The sequence below is a fragment of the Aspergillus puulaauensis genome, chromosome 1 (genome assembly GCF_016861865.1).
Source record: "Aspergillus puulaauensis MK2 DNA, chromosome 1, nearly complete sequence".
Taxonomy (NCBI): domain Eukaryota; kingdom Fungi; phylum Ascomycota; class Eurotiomycetes; order Eurotiales; family Aspergillaceae; genus Aspergillus; species Aspergillus puulaauensis.
The window spans coordinates 2,382,445-2,397,796 of record NC_054857.1 but is presented as its reverse complement, the minus strand read 5'-3'; the positions used below and the strand labels follow the sequence as shown (position 1 = coordinate 2,397,796).

The window sequence follows — 15,352 nt, the reverse complement described above, 5'->3', positions numbered from 1 at the left end:
CACGTGACTTAAAATATTAGCTAAGCAGTACTGTTTCTGCAAACGGCTAGTGTAAGGCTCTGAGGCGCAGCACTGCAACTTGTGGCTGGGCAGGTCCCAAACAGGCCAAGCTGGTGTTCGCACGCCGGTGTTTGGGAAGTGGACAACTTTTGCACATCCGCCTCCGTCACAACTACTACCCCGGGATAGACTTGAATGCGCTATCGTCAGTCCTGAGAGTGCGCTTTTCTTCTCCCGTTCCGTTGACTCCTATCCTCTCCTCTTCGACCTTGCTACCGTCTCTCGTTGAACAGTCGCAATGGATGTTCCTGAGCCCGAGCAAACGCCGTTTACTGCGGTCTCCGCGCAAACCTCGAAACTTGCTAGAGTATGTTATCTATTCCCATTCTTGTGGGATGAAATCACAGAACGGTTCAAAAGTGAGAGGAAGTTAAGCAATTCTAATGATTCTAACAGCAATACCAAACCTACCTTGATGCTTCGACGCCATTCACCACCTATCGCTGGATAGGCACCGCTGTTCTTCTACTCGTCTTCTTTCTGAGAATTATCTTCGCTCAGGGGTGGTACATTGGTACGTACCTACCGAGTCCAAACCCAAAATTTTCAAGGCTAACATGCTCTGCTTGACAGTCGCATACACCGTTGGAATTTACCTCCTAAACCTCTTCCTCCTGTTCTTGCAACCAAAATTCGACCCCTCTCTTACACAAGATGAGGGCCTCGAGGACGGCGACGCAGGCTCCCCTAGCCTCCCCACAAGGCAGGACGACGAGTTCCGTCCTTTCATCCGACGTCTCCCCGAGTTCAAGTTCTGGCATTCCGCCACGCGCGCCCTCGCCATCGGATTCGTCTGCACCTGGTTCACCATCTTTGATATTCCGGTCTTCTGGCCTGTCTTGGTCGTTTACTGGATCCTGTTGTTTGTCTTGACGAGTGAGTACTCCCGGCTTTCCTTTGTTCCTGAATATTGGAGGGCCTAATTGTTAACGCGTAATCTGCAGTGCGCCGACAAATTCAACACATGATCAAATACCGCTACGTGCCTTTCTCCTTCGGAAAGACCCGATACGGCCGCTCATAGATGCGGATGGGATAAGACTCTTTTCTTTCTCCCAGCCAGCCCTTTTTATCCTACTTATCTGATGAGATGACGGTACGGAGTATGCATTTGCACCCATCCCTATGGATGCGCTTGGACATTTTGATGACGGTTTTCTTTTTTCCAACTTCGATTCTCTTTCCTCGTCTTTAATGGCTGCGCAATATTAAGGGAACTTTGTTGGTTTTCTCGAATACTATTTCGGAGCCAAGATTCGCAATAGAGGAAAAGAACGAAATGTAGTCTATAATGCATCCTTTTCTTCCTTTTCTTTTTGTTCTCGATGGTGATATATTCGTCGAGCTTCACTGTACAGAGGATTATCGTGGATTCCGTTTCTCCTCGCCATGTTCTAATGTCGATTATTGTGCTCTAGGCGCTATTAGAGCTGAACTGTATATCTATATGTGCATGTTATTGGTAGGACCGAATAGACAAAAATAAAAAGTCTTGGAATGTGATGTACGATTCAACGCTGCTATCAAAACAAGGTAATAGGCGCTCTTTCACTTTTGCATACGGAGGTAAATCTAATCATATTTGTATAACAAAAGACATGTCATCAAATCTCCACCCCCCGTGCACCCAGCGGCAGCAAAACGTGCAAAACATGGGTATAAATATAATGTATCTAAAACCAGATATAAAAAAATATGTAACGCAAGAGCAAGGGGGTAAAAACCGGAAGTAAAGTGCAGGTAGGTACCTAACTCATAAAAGTAAGGAGTAAGAGGAAAAGGATGATGACTTGGTGTATTTACGAATTCGCCCGCGAAACTCAGAAAATGGTCCATAACTACTCCGTACTGCCCATACCCGTTAAGAAAGAAAAAAAAACATCTCGTGTTTAAAGCTCCAGATGATCCACGCTATTTGACCGCTTGTCTTGCGACAATTGCTCAATTTCTTCTGTCTTTGTGCAGATCCAGGTAGACGCGTACATGTTCACACTGGCCAAGAGTTAGATTCCATCATCGGATTGTCAATTAATCACGGGGGGAGGGACACTTACCGGTCAATGCAGGAACCTGAGAAACGGGCTCCAACACGTCGACACCTGAAGCCATTTTGCTCGAAGTCCTTGATGTACCAGGGTTCGATGCTCGCAGAGCGGAGGAGGATTCGGCCATCTAGCTTCAGGGCATGGTTGAATTTCAGCGCTTGTGCGGAGGCGTCTGTACTTTCTGGGTCGAACCAGTCCATTGAGTCCATGACCTATAAGAGATTGGGATTAATATACTTTCAAAGCCATACCAAAGCGAGAGGGTAACCTACCACGGCGATTGTGAGGCTTCGAGGCGTGATACGCCCGATAACTTCGTTGATCTCGTCTGTGTGGATACGTAGGCCATCAAATGCGCCTGGAGATGATAGCTTGACATGTGCTTGAGGGGTAAGGTAGGTCGGGGCGCATCTATCATATATTATTAGTGAATTCTCAGGTGAGCAAGGACTGGGGGTAGCTACCTTCTTGAAAATTGACCCTGCAAGCACAGGTAGTAGAAGTAGTTGTCATTGCTGATCATTGTCTCTTGGACAACAGGATCCAATGTGTCCACCACATATTCCCAGATTGATTTGCCGCTGAGGTCCTTAGCATTATTCATCTCCTTTGTAAGACCGTTGCGCTTGAAGTAATCGTCAACGATCATGTTTCGCTGGTTGCGAGGAACACCAGCAGCTTTCCATGCGAACCACTCAGTACTAACCACTGCCCAGTGAAGAGGCTTGCTCATAAGAACGGAGCGAATCCGCGGCCAGATTTCACGTTGCTCAGCTAGGGTTTGAGCCTCGCAAAGCTTCTTTACTTGGCCCTCCATACCGAAGGCCTTGAAGATATAGCGGACCATCTTGATTGCGTGGCGAGAGCCGCCGGTCTCATAGAGACCTCGGCCTGAAGATGAGGAAAAGACCTGAGTGTGCTCAAGCCAGTACTGGAAAGCCTGGCTGGATAGGTGAGGGCTGAGGCGCGAAATCAAGAGATCACGGAATTCGGCATGCTTTCCCTCACCAAAGATCTTCCAAACATCCCTGTGGCCGAGGGCGATAAAACAGGCGACCTTAAGCTCAAGAAGATGGTTCTGATTCGGGTTCAAATCAACCGCATGAACGCGACGCGGGCTCTTCTGCAAATAATCCAAGATGTTATCGCCAGCACTTGTGATGGCCAGGATGACGTCGTCACGATTAATGTTCAGTAGTCGGTGGTCAACCCGAGGGTCTTCCCAGGTAAAGGCATAGATGTACTCGTTTTGGAATTGCGTATGCTTCGGGAGGAGGTCGTTGTAGAAAATACGGTAATGGTGGTTTTGGTAGAAGGATGCGGGGAGGGGAAGGTTGGCGCTCAAGTTGATCACGGCCGATTCATATGCCTTGGACCGAATCTCCTGCGTGCTCTTGACAACAGCATTATCCATCTCCTTGCGGTGGTTGGCCGGAGAGAGATACGGCGATTCTGTGAAGGATGCGTCCAACTTCTCGATAGCCTCACGGCTGGCCTGGTTTGGAGAGATATCCTTTTGACGTCCAACAAAAATGTAGTAAGGGATACCACCGAGAAGGTAGTTCCGCTCACTTGCTGAGATCACGGTTCCGAAACGATATTCCAAGTAGTCTCGGCGAGCAGCATCAAGGTTCACACGGTCTGCCTCGAACCAGGCGCGCCAGAATGCACGACCTAACCAATTAACGTGTCGGTTGAAGGCGCCACCAATGTAATTTCTGGTAGAGACATCGACAATGCTTTGGACTTTTGATAAATTAGCGTCTCTTCCTGTGAACGAAGGTTGTGCTGGGCTTTACCGTAAAAGTCGCAGACACCAAGTAAGCCAGACGGCTTCACCAGGTTTCCCAGCGAGTCCACCACGCTGTAATAATCTGCGTATTTTTGTGAGTGATTACCCTGGAGATACGTAAAGGAGCTCTTACCTGGGATCATTGACAGACTGTAGCTCATTGTGACCACATCGGCACCGGATCCAGGATTCTTTGCCGGGTCGACGTTCTCTTCCGGTAAACGGAACGAGCGTGCATCCTGGCAGACCACTGTGATATTCTTCCATCCTAATCGCTCGAAGCGTTGGCGCGCAACTTCACATAGAGACGGAGATAGATCGACGAGGTAGACCTGGGAGAAGAACTCCGCGACGGGAACGAACGCGGCCATGGCTTCGATGTTGTATCTATATCCATATTAGATGACGATAGGAAAGACTTCGTCCGGTTTAGAGCTTACCCAGTGCCGCCACCAATCTAAGCCGGCTGTTAGTTCTGTGTAGACAGGTTGTAGCAAGGGTATCTTACATCGACCCAAATCGCCTTTCCTTTCTGAAGCTCCTTGTTCTCAACCTTGTACTTGAGCTGGGCAGCAACGAGACCAAGCATGTCCTCTCGACCACATAGAAGGCGCTTTCGAGTAGAATCGTATACTGTAGCCTGCATAGAGGTTAATTGGCTTGCTGGGGGAGGTGACTAGCACAGCTCGGATTCATACTTGAGTAGAATAGAAGCTCTCCAATGCATCCTGCTGACCGTTGCTGCCTTTATTATGGGGTTTCAGGAAGCTGGCATAAATGAATTTCAGGTAGCTGAAGATTCCACTGTTGTAATCGACCTTATTGCGCCTCTGCGACCCCATAACGAGGACAACCGCGACAAGTGCGCAGACAAAGAATGCAGCGCCTGCAATGGAAACATAGTGACGGTCAAGGCCACTCTGGAGGAATCCAGCAGGGCCACTGGCGAGAGAGCTCATGGCTAGGTTGAAAGATACGACCTGAAGGGCAGAAGTAGTCAACCTTCCAACTCAAAGAATTGAGCCGGGAGGGGCACCTTCATGAATCAAATACCCCTCCATCATCGGGGGGGCATCGGGGGAGGGGAATCGAGCGCATGCCCTCTCTGACCCACCAGGACCGCTTTATTGACAGCGCTGGCTCCTAATATTAAGGAAGGCGAGGAAGCGTAAGGGTGTCGATGCCCTATCAGGAACACACATGGGCCTGGGGCGCGCAAGATACACTGACTGGAAACGGAACTGGTCGATAGCGGCAGAGGTAAATGAACGGGCGATCCTAGGATCACTCCCTTTCAATTGGCCCCGTACCAGACCCGGGGTGGAAGAAGGTTAGAGGCAGCCCGATGTACAGTGCACGAGGCGGGATGGACGCGATAGACATCCTGCAGCGGTTCCGAGGACCTGCAGCCCAATGCACGAGCCGGAAGACGGGAAAATCATTGGCAAGTCGGAGAGCAACGTGGAGACATGTGTGGCAACCAGACGAGGAGAGCAGCAGGAAGAGAGACAAACGGTCGGGAAACAGTCGGGGAGACACTGCATCGCCAGTATAGCCCGGTCAGCCAATCACAGCCCCGCATCCCGCCACACTTTGGCCTCTCCGTTCCGTACGGTCGACACTTCGTGATTTGCAATCACGACGAATTTAAGGGGGGTCCAGGCGGAGCCCATTCAGATTTAGGTCGACGCCTCATTGATCTTATCGATAATAATTCTGGGTCCCCGCGTCAGCTGCGGAGATCAGAGGGTCAGAGAAATCAAAAGAACTGACTTATAGCGTGCCTAATTTTCGCAGTTCTCATTATTATTGTATTATAGTAATACTCAACCTGAAGGAAGCTCAAAAGCCAGTACTCCAATAGATGGGCAGTGTTTTTGTTTACCTTGATGCCGGGTACGTTTGGAATATATTTTCGAGCCGGACTCAAACCCGAAACCCAACTTTACCCTCCTCCAAGTCAAGTCCACTGTATATCTTAACGAATGCGTGGAACATATGGAAGCCTGCCAATTCCATTCTTTTTTTCATATCCAAGACGGACTGTTGTCAATGCAGGGTTCAGGCTAAAAATACCAAAATTAAGCACAAATCAGCCCCACGCCAACGTCACTGTTTTGTCCTTCAGTTACTCCGGAATAAATATAACAGCCCGTCCATCAATCTCAGACCTCCCAAGCCGCTGAATAACATCATCGAGCTGGTCAAATGCAAAGCACTCAATATGAGCCTTCACCTCCCCTGCCACAGCCATCTTCATCAACTCGCTCATTTCCTGCGCCGTGCCAGCCGAGTTTCCAACAATCGTTAGCCCTAGATGTATCTTGTCAGCCCTACACGGTCTAAGTCGTCGTCGACGACCGCAATCAGGTGAGTAACCCACCCTTAACAATCATATCAAACGGTGTCGCCGGCAATCGGAACGGAACATTAGGTATCCCAACACACACAAGCACTCCTAAACGGCGGAGAAGCCGCATACTCTGCTCGTACGATGCCTCGCTATTCGCCGTGCAGATTACAGCGTGCGCACCTAGGCCGGAGGTTAGTTGCGTCACTGCGTCTTGGACATTATCCGTTTTGTAGTCAAAGAAGGCTGTGGCCCCGAGTTTTAGGCATAGTTGTTTCTTCTTCTCGCCGCTGCTTAGGGTTAGTCATTCCCTGGTAGGTACGTTGGTTTTGGGATATTTCGTACCTGTCAATGGCGATGACTTTTAGACCCTTCTTTACCGCGATTTGTACACCCCTAAAAGCCAATGTATGAGTCAATGCAATGCCATACCATGTCATCTCGTGCTTTGCAGAACCAATGTGGTGGTCGAAAACGTACATATGCCCCAACCCACCTCCAGCGCCAGGAAGGACGAGCCAGTCCCCAGGACGAGTTCTTGTCTTCATGATCGATGAATACATCGCGATTCCAGCTACATTATGGAAATCTGTTAGAGCTCTCAATACTGTACACGTTTGGTGACGGCTATCATACCACATAGCAGAGGCGCAGCTTCGTCAGGAGCTAATTGTTCCGGGATCCTCGTTACGTGCACTGCAGGGCTGACGATGTACTCTATAAAGAGTATCAGAGGCATCCATGTATAGTCGCTGCGAGTTCAGAGAACATAGTGGGTTACGCACGCTGAAATGTTCCTGGCACATTCTGCGTATTTTGTATATTAGCCTTCTGTCAGTATACTCCACAAGGTAAAGCAACATACTGCACCAGCGTTCTTTTGATAAGGACAAGCGGTGTTGTTCCTCTCGCAAATCTCGCACTCCAGGCATGAGCTGTATAGCCATCTATAATTCGCAGGTACAATCTCAATTGCCGTTATTCTAGTCGTAACCTCAAGTAGGGAAATCATACCTAATACCAACCCTCTTCCCCATCCAAGCCCCTTCGTCTACACCGTCTCCCACTAAATCAGTCAACATTGGCTCCAAGTTACATTCACAAAATCTAACGAAGGACTCACCTTTGACAACTTTCCCAACTCCCTCATGCCCTGCAACATCCGTCAACATAGGCGTCTCCCCGCGAACACTATGCACATCAGAATGACAGACCCCCGAGAACTCCAGCTTAACGAGCAACTCCCCCTGTGCTGGAGAGGGAATGGGCCTGTCATTTTTTATTTCGAGACGGGTGTTTACTGTTGCTCCGGTGGAGGGGAGAACGGCTGCGGTTTGTGTATGGGGCTCGGCCATTTTATACGTATTAGCCCCTTTACCGTGGATGAAACTGTCAGGGAAGCGGCTTTCAGTGGCTTTGATTGAAGGAACTGGATAAAATAGACTGCAATTGGAGCCCTCTTGAGATTCGTTCTCTTATCTTTCAGGTCTTTGTGGTGGGGTGCGGGGTAGATACGTAAATGGAGAGGATAAGTACTATCAAATGCGGGGAGTACAATTGGTCTTGTATTGTGTAACTTGGAAGGTCAGGGGATGGAAGATGGCGTGTTTTCTGAACAGTGGGAATAGCTAGCTGTTACCCTCCGAATCAGTGGGAATGAGATACAAATTTAACTTGTGGCGGCTTGCATTTGTTGGCATATAATGCAATAGAAAGACGGCCTGGTACCGCTAGTGGTTTTTTATGGTCGAACGGTAGAGTCTACCATTTCGATAGCATTGAAATGGGTGACTATATCTGAAACTATATATATATATATATTGTTGATAGTGCCTGATAGGATAGCAGTTTCTATGGTAAAGATCAAGAGATTCATCCTAACCTTAGAAACAATTGACAGGTACTGGCGATTTATACTAATCTGTAATATTTTCAAAGTCTGGTACAATGCACTAGTAGTTGCTGTTGATTTATACACCCAAGCATGTCTGCGCGCTCTAAGGCTTCATATAACCAGTTCCAACCACAGCTCCATGTTATGCCAAATACAAGGAAAATCGAACAAAGCCAACTGGACATATTCGAATCAATTAGGATATTACGCTCGTCTCGTCTCAAATTCCCCACACCAAAAAAAATATACTGTATAACGACATGCACTCCATAGCTTCAAATGCCGAGGAGGGGAATATTAAAAGATTCTATCGCACGACAAAAGACGCCAGCGCTTATGCGTTTTCCGATTGAAGAGTTTGCTGCGCATTCCGACATTAGTAGAGTCCGGATTCATTGGGAGTGTAGACAAACGTACCACCAACCAGTCCATGCCTTCGTTTAGACCTTTACCATCAATGGCAGAACATGCCACAATACTCCAGTTCCTATCCCGCAGTTCCCCAAGTTTTAGTGCCTCTGATATTTCTCCAGCGCCTTTTGCACCGGGCTGGTCTTGTTTGTTCGCGAAGACCAAAAGTGCAGCTTCACGCAGTTCCTCTTCATTTAGCATCGCAGAAAGTTCATCGGCGGCTGTGCTGAGACGTTCAACATCTGTGGAATCGATCACGAAAACGACGGCAGCGGTGTTAGCGTAGTAGCACCGCCAGTATGGACGAATAGACGTTTGGCCTCCGAGATCCTACAGCGTAGATTGTATGAGCGAATACATTCTGAAGCATATAAAGAATGGACTGAAGGTGTTATGAAGCGCGTACCCAAACATTAAAGTTCAAATTTCTGTACGTCACCGATTCCACGTTGAATCCGATGGTGGGTATTGTGGTTACGACTTCGCCGATCTATCAGGAAACTCATATTAGCACACAATTCAAAAAAGTATAGGCAGACCCAGCGGGACATAACGGAGAACATACCTTTAACCTGTAGAGGAGAGTGGTCTTGCCAGCATTGTCCTATGCGAGATAGCGTCTCAGTTCCAGTGTCCCAAGCATTTTGCGGATGGTAGAATTATTGGCATACAAGTCCAAGAATCAAAATTCGAATTTCCTTCTTTGCCCACAACAAGGACCATAGTCGCGAAAGTGAACCTCCCATGACTGCGTGTGTTTGCTGGCGGTGGAAAGCGGCGATACTCCTTTAGCGGCAGCGTTCAGGCGGCGACCGATCGTAGGGAACGGGGGTTCGTCGTCCCGGCAGAGAAACGTGGGTAAGAGGATGTATAGTGGAAGGCTAGAAGAAGTTATCGGAGGAAGACAGTTGTCTGAGAAAGGAGGAAGTGCTTTGTGTCGGAGGAAAATGACCGGTCCAGCGCAGCGAAACCCCAGATGGCAGAACCTCTAGAATAGAAGCTGACTAAATCGCAGGGCGCGATCAGGCTTGGTCAAAGCTTCCAGTTACACTGCCCTGGACCCTGAGCAATGGCAATTTGTTGTTTTCAGTCCTGAGTAAAGAAATGACCGTGCCTGTTTATAATTTCCAACTAATCCATATTACTATTTTCTAGAATCTGTTGTGTTGTTGCTGTAATTGCCTTCACTGTTGGAACTGTATAGTGCATTCAGGTATACTGTCCTTTGCGCTATACCGTTTGGAGCAATTCGCCTTCCACTCCAGGCTTGCCGAGCGGAGAGTATGAATGTCGCATTGTCTTGATGACGCTCTTTCTCTATCTGCAACAGCCTGAGTTCAAAAGCCCTTCTCCCCCCCCACCCCCGACCTTCCATTCGCTTTCTCCTTTATCCTCTGATCGGACTCCGATTCTCCGACCACCCCCCAAACGAACCCCTTGGCAGCCTTTCAGACGAAGCTGGCCCGACTTCCGGCGCGATTGAACGAAGATTGATCCTTGTGTTGGAACCAGTAGCTGCACAAAATGGTGGGCAAGAAGTCCGGGAAGGCTCTCCTTCGGGATGAAGGTCAGTAATTTACTTAATTCCCCTCCATCATGATACGCTGCATGCCCTAACTCCTGTGTCTTAGGCCTCGAAAGGACGGATAACAACATGGACCTCTCCAGCTGGCCTGTGATCCCCGCAATCAACCAGAAAAACTACTACACGTTCGTGCCCTATTTGATTACCATCTTGTGTTCTGTTGTTTGAAAGCTTTCCACTAACGGAACACCCTCCCTCTATTGCAGTGACTACCTCAAGCGCGACGACCAGTACTTGGCGTTCAGGTTGCAAAATGAAGAAAATCGGAATCGGATGGCTAAAAACGCCAAAGACCGCGATCGTGCCCTTGCGATGGCAAAGACAAATGACTTTGGGATACCCGAAGCGGACACGGAGATGGATGGCGACGCAAACATGGAGGATGCGGAGGATGCGGCTACGGAGACATTGGGCTCGAAAGTCGTCGTCATCCATGTCGGCAGCCAGAATCTTCGCATTGGCCTGTCTAGTGATGCGCTGCCGAAAACTCTGCCTATGGTAATCGCGCGGAAATCAACTACTAGCGAATCCGAAGATCATGAGGAGCCTTGCCCGAAGAGGTTGAAGCTGGATGATGGCTCTGAAATGGAGCCGGAGAAGAAATTTGGCCCTGAGGTATGTCTTGGATCCCAGTTAATGATGATTTCTACTGATTTGGTTATAGTTCTCTTCACAATATACAACCATGTCAGCAGACTTGAAAACACATATGCGACAGAACAAACGTCGAACCCTGCCAAACTCTAAGGAAATGGTAATCAACTATAACCGCCGAACAGTACCGGAGACCATCTCAGAACATAATGATCCGATGCGAGTCGAATGGACCGAAATTCCGGACCCAGCGCCCGAGTACATAGTGGGACAGCCAGCCTTGCGGATACCCGACGAGTCAAAACCCCGCTATAAGCTTTTCTGGCCTATGAAGTATGGTTGGTGTAATGAGAAGGATTATGATAACAAGCGGCTTTTGTTCTTGGATATTTCTATCATCCTTGAAGACGCGATCAAGACTCAGCTGGGCCTCACAAGCAAGAAAGACTGGCCGCAGTACTCCTGCGTGTTTGTCATCCCAGATCTCTTCGAAAAGTCATATGTTACCCAGATTCTTGATATGCTCATGAGTGAGTACTCGTTTGCTCGTGTTTGCTTCATCCAAGAGAGTCTTGCCGCTACCTTTGGTGCTGGATTCACCTCAGCCTGCGTCGTTGATATTGGTGCGCAAAAGACATCAATATGTTGCGTTGAGGAAGGAATGTGCATCGAAAATTCGCGTGTGAACCTGAAATATGGCGGAGCGGATATGACTGAGCTATTCGTCAAGATGATGCTCTACGATCACTTCCCCTACGAAGAAATCAACTTATGGCGTAGGTATGATTTCCTGCTAGCTGAGGAGCTGAAGAAGAGCATCTGCACCATGAACGAAGCGAGTGTTTCGGTACAGGTCTTCGATTTCCATCTTCGGGTTGCTGGCCAAGACACCCGGAAGTATACATTCAAAGCATACGACGAAGTGCACCTTGCTCCAATGGGCGTTTTCCACCCGACCTTGTTTGACAACTCAAATAAACTCAATGGGCGACGAAAATTGATTACTCGTTCCAAGGATATCTATGATAGCCAACCAAATGACCCAACTTCCGCCGCCCAGTCGGAAATCCTGACGATGCTTGCTCCTCCATCTTCTAGCAACCAAGTCAACGGCGACTCCCAGGCGAGCACTGTGGACGTACAAGCAACTCCTAGCCGGTCGCAGCAGCCGAATGCTCTCAGCCGTGTACAGGACGCCGAGGCCACCCCCCGATCGTCTGTTGCCGGTTCCCCAGTACCAGAGGGCACACCACAAGCGGGGGGTGCCGCTACTCCTGCACCTGCTGGACAAAGCCAAAACACATCTCAGCCACGTGAGCCCACCGTCGAGGAGCGCGACGATATCCTCCCGTCATACCCCTTGGACAAGGCAATTCTAGCCTCGATCGTACATGCCGCCCGCTCAGACGAGCGGAAGATGCGCGATTTCCTCGGTGGAATCATGGTTGTTGGTGGAGGAAGCATGGTCAACAACTTCCATTTGTTCTTAGAAGAACGACTTCAACTACTTCAGCCAGGTTTTGCGAAGGAAATCATGATTGGTACACCTCCAAGAGATCTTGATCCGCAGGTTGTCGTGTGGAAGGGCGCCAGCATATTTGGGAAACTCAGTGGGACGAACGATAGCTGGATTAACCAGCTAGAATATGATCGCCTAGGACACCGTCTGCTCGCATACAAGTGCATGTGGGCTTATTGATTTTTAGAATGAAAATTGCTGTTATGGGTGTTCCACATGGTGGGTATTCCAAAAACTAGAAAGTACCCAGTTATGATTCTATATAGCTCAATAAAGTTTGGATGTTGCTCAATGCATTGTTACTACCTGAAATAACAGTGCAATATCCTGCCAATTTGGTACTGTTGTTGTTCCCAGTGAATTCCATCAGACCTACCTTCTTTTGTGTTATCATCAGATTACATAACAAATTACACTAACTTAACTTAGTTAGTTATAAATTGTGAACTCGGACTAATAATTCTCCCCACCGCCCGATTATTCTTGCACTAACCATAAACACCAGGCGGTCAGGTAGTGCAGAATGGTTCCTCGAACCCCAGGTAAGTTTGCGCGCTCTGTTCAGTCTCATGGTTCTTAAAAGCAGCCAATAACCAGCTCATCTATTGTTTCAGTACTTGCGCCAGTCAATTCCAACGCTAGCGACGGGGACCTGATAGTTGTTCGGGATTCCGAAATCCCTCCAATCTCCCTTTCTGCTCAATGTATGTTTACCGGGAAGCTAGCTATGGACTCGAGTATATGGATGCTAAGATTGGATTGAATAGATTGTACCCCGCCTTCTTCTCAGAAAACACCACCTGGTCCTGCTGGAATTCTTGAAGAGCGCGAACTAGCCATGTCGAAATCAAAGGATAGCAGCTCCTCTGGGGGCTTCCACCAGGAATACATAGCTTCCCTGCGTTATCGAAATGATCTCCCTCCTCCTGATATGCCCCCGAAGTTCCTCGACATTCCGCATGAAGGGCTTGAGAGGTTTCTTACCCCGGGGTTTGCTTCTAATTTAGGCCGACGTGAAGAACCCAACATTGATGTCGACGCGGAAGGTGGTATGCCAATTGACCTGGTTGGTATTCCAGGCTTGCATCTGGGCGATGAGAGCGGTAAGTTGCTGAACCAGCTGAATCACTAAGAAAGCGAGTCTCTAATTTGGTTTCTATTCTTAGCAATCATGGCATCGGAAAACCCAGAACCAATTGACCCCGCTGATCTACCGCTTCTTTTGACACTCGACCAACTGAAAAACCCTGCGCCCAAAAATTCCAATGTCAGTTTCCTGCGCCGCACGCAATACATTTCCGCCGGTATTCGCGCCCCTGATGGACCAAAGGTCACGGCTATCCGCCCTAAATCGCGCCTCGATAAGAAGTCTCAAGATGATCCGACATATGTTAAGAAGTATCTCCTGAAGGGGTTTGATATTGCCTACCCGGACAGTAAACATGTGGGTGAAGATACACCAAGCCAAATCAAAGGCCTCGCTCCAACAAAGCCTGAGACGGATGCATGGGCGCAACCTGTGCATCCGGATAACCCAAAGTTAAAACCCGTCGGCTACTATCCACTTCTCCCCGATTTACAAGGCTTCCCCGATCCTGGAGGTTTCGTGCAGTTCAAATTCGACAAAGCTCCAGTCCAGGGCTCCGGGGGAAAACGGGACGAGCGTATGGACGTTGCGGTTCTGCTTCCCTCAGAGCCTGAGGAGCGTGTTGCGCAGGAATACGCCACCAAGAAAGCCCTCCATAAATCTAACCCTAACCTGTACCAAGATCCTGGTCCTGTCCCATACGACTATGACCTATTCCTACCGGAGAAGAAGGATTCGGTGAAGAACGTTCGAAACAGTTTACATTTATCCAACCCGGACCGCGACAATGAAGATCTCTACACCAATGAGGGTGCTGACAATATGAAGTTCCACCGTTATGATCGCGCACGTACATACGCCACAACCTCACAAGCACTTGGTAACCCCCAGAAACAAACGGACATTGCAATGACGCTTTACGACCCAGCGGAAGCAAAGGATAATAACACCACGCCAACACAGAAGGCCGCTTATTACTATCCACTTATTGGAAAGACGCGCCTAAAGCCCGAGCGTGCACGAACCATCGCCCAAGCGGGCCTCGCACCCACAAAGCCTAAATCGAAGGAAGATCAGGTTCACCAGATGCAAGTTGTCGCTCGCGATCCAGAGGAACTTGAAGTATACAAACGATCCACTTACCGCGCTGCCATCGACCCCAAGTTCGCTAAAACGATGCCCCCTCCCCCAGAGCCGGCTGAGGAACCCGAGCCCCAGCCAACCGAAGAGGCAACAGACGTACAACCGAAGGTAGACGAAGACGACGATGACAGAATGAGCGACGAATGAGTTGATCGCCTCAAATTTTGTTCGTCTGTTGGTGGCCTTTTCCAATCCCTCAACTTGGGCACCCTCTACCCCTCCGTCTCCTACCCGTTATTACTAGGAAAGCTTTTGGAAGCTCTCTCTACCTTCGACTTCCTCTCTTGTCTTTTCTGGTACCTATCTTCCAGCCAATCGGCAAGCCATTGTGGACCATCAGCTCCGGCTTAACTTTGACTCTTGACTTCATCCGCCAATTGGCGTCAGGCGGCAAAAACAGGCGTTTTGTTTGCAATATTTTGAGTGGCATAAATATCTAGTGGTGATTTGGAGTTCAGCGATTCTTCTTACTTCTTTGCTCTTTTTATGTACTTGGTATCCTACACCCGCTCCCTATGATCTTTGTGTGTTCATATACCGATCATAGAAAATGGATACATACCTCCTAATTTAATAATTACCTATAGTACTAGTTGTATGTAGCCTGCTCTCAGCCCTGCCATTCTACCCGATCTATTCTCTGACCGCCCTCCCCACCACTTTTTTGCCCAAGGCGGTAGAAGAAGTTCGCCGAACCCGGAGGAGGACTATCGACCGTTGACTGAAGCACACACCCTCAACGAGGATCCCTGGGTTCGATTTCTGTGGCTTGGCTCTTCAATTGAGTTTAAGCGCGCAAGTAATTCCATCACGCTGACCTCCTGAGGAGACCGAGTGGGTTGTTTTGGACGTTGATTGACTGGACTGGTGAG

General features: G+C 48.7%; 6 protein-coding genes across 6 annotated transcripts; 3 read left to right on the top strand and 3 right to left on the bottom strand.

Annotated features, from left to right (window-relative positions):
• Window positions 1–298: 298 nt before the first annotated feature.
• Window positions 299–1,084, top strand: APUU_10934A (Rer1 family protein; the record flags this gene model as incomplete). The annotated part of the gene is made up of 4 exons (XM_041706307.1): window positions 299–367; window positions 457–574; window positions 634–936; window positions 1,005–1,084. The coding sequence occupies 4 exons, from the start codon at window positions 299–301 to the stop codon at window positions 1,082–1,084; spliced, it is 570 nt and encodes a 189-aa protein (XP_041550300.1).
• Window positions 1,085–1,949: 865 nt separating this feature from the next.
• APUU_10933S (class I SAM-dependent methyltransferase) lies at window positions 1,950–4,856 on the bottom strand (the record flags this gene model as incomplete). Its single annotated transcript, XM_041706296.1, has 9 exons — window positions 1,950–2,052; window positions 2,115–2,317; window positions 2,378–2,516; window positions 2,570–3,851; window positions 3,905–3,979; window positions 4,031–4,284; window positions 4,338–4,354; window positions 4,406–4,537; window positions 4,596–4,856. The coding sequence occupies 9 exons, from the start codon at window positions 4,854–4,856 to the stop codon at window positions 1,950–1,952; spliced, it is 2,466 nt and encodes an 821-aa protein (XP_041550299.1).
• A 1,169-nt stretch (window positions 4,857–6,025) lies between these two features.
• Window positions 6,026–7,602, bottom strand: APUU_10932S (zinc-dependent alcohol dehydrogenase; the record flags this gene model as incomplete). Its single annotated transcript, XM_041706285.1, has 8 exons — window positions 6,026–6,210; window positions 6,281–6,537; window positions 6,593–6,821; window positions 6,884–6,964; window positions 7,033–7,054; window positions 7,113–7,194; window positions 7,262–7,313; window positions 7,371–7,602. 8 exons carry the CDS (start codon window positions 7,600–7,602, stop codon window positions 6,026–6,028), a joined length of 1,140 nt encoding a protein of 379 aa, XP_041550298.1.
• An 873-nt stretch (window positions 7,603–8,475) lies between these two features.
• On the bottom strand, window positions 8,476–9,298 carry ARL1 (ADP-ribosylation factor family protein; the record flags this gene model as incomplete). The annotated part of the gene is made up of 5 exons (XM_041706274.1): window positions 8,476–8,502; window positions 8,559–8,882; window positions 8,959–9,042; window positions 9,118–9,156; window positions 9,224–9,298. The coding sequence occupies 5 exons, from the start codon at window positions 9,296–9,298 to the stop codon at window positions 8,476–8,478; spliced, it is 549 nt and encodes a 182-aa protein (XP_041550297.1).
• Window positions 9,299–10,076: 778 nt separating this feature from the next.
• On the top strand, window positions 10,077–12,430 carry ARP8 (putative chromatin remodeling complex subunit (Arp8); the record flags this gene model as incomplete). Its single annotated transcript, XM_041706263.1, has 4 exons — window positions 10,077–10,119; window positions 10,184–10,262; window positions 10,344–10,752; window positions 10,802–12,430. 4 exons carry the CDS (start codon window positions 10,077–10,079, stop codon window positions 12,428–12,430), a joined length of 2,160 nt encoding a protein of 719 aa, XP_041550296.1.
• Window positions 12,431–13,088: 658 nt separating this feature from the next.
• On the top strand, window positions 13,089–14,627 carry APUU_10929A (uncharacterized protein; the record flags this gene model as incomplete). Its single annotated transcript, XM_041706251.1, has 2 exons — window positions 13,089–13,353; window positions 13,417–14,627. 2 exons carry the CDS (start codon window positions 13,089–13,091, stop codon window positions 14,625–14,627), a joined length of 1,476 nt encoding a protein of 491 aa, XP_041550295.1.
• Window positions 14,628–15,352: the final 725 nt, after the last annotated feature.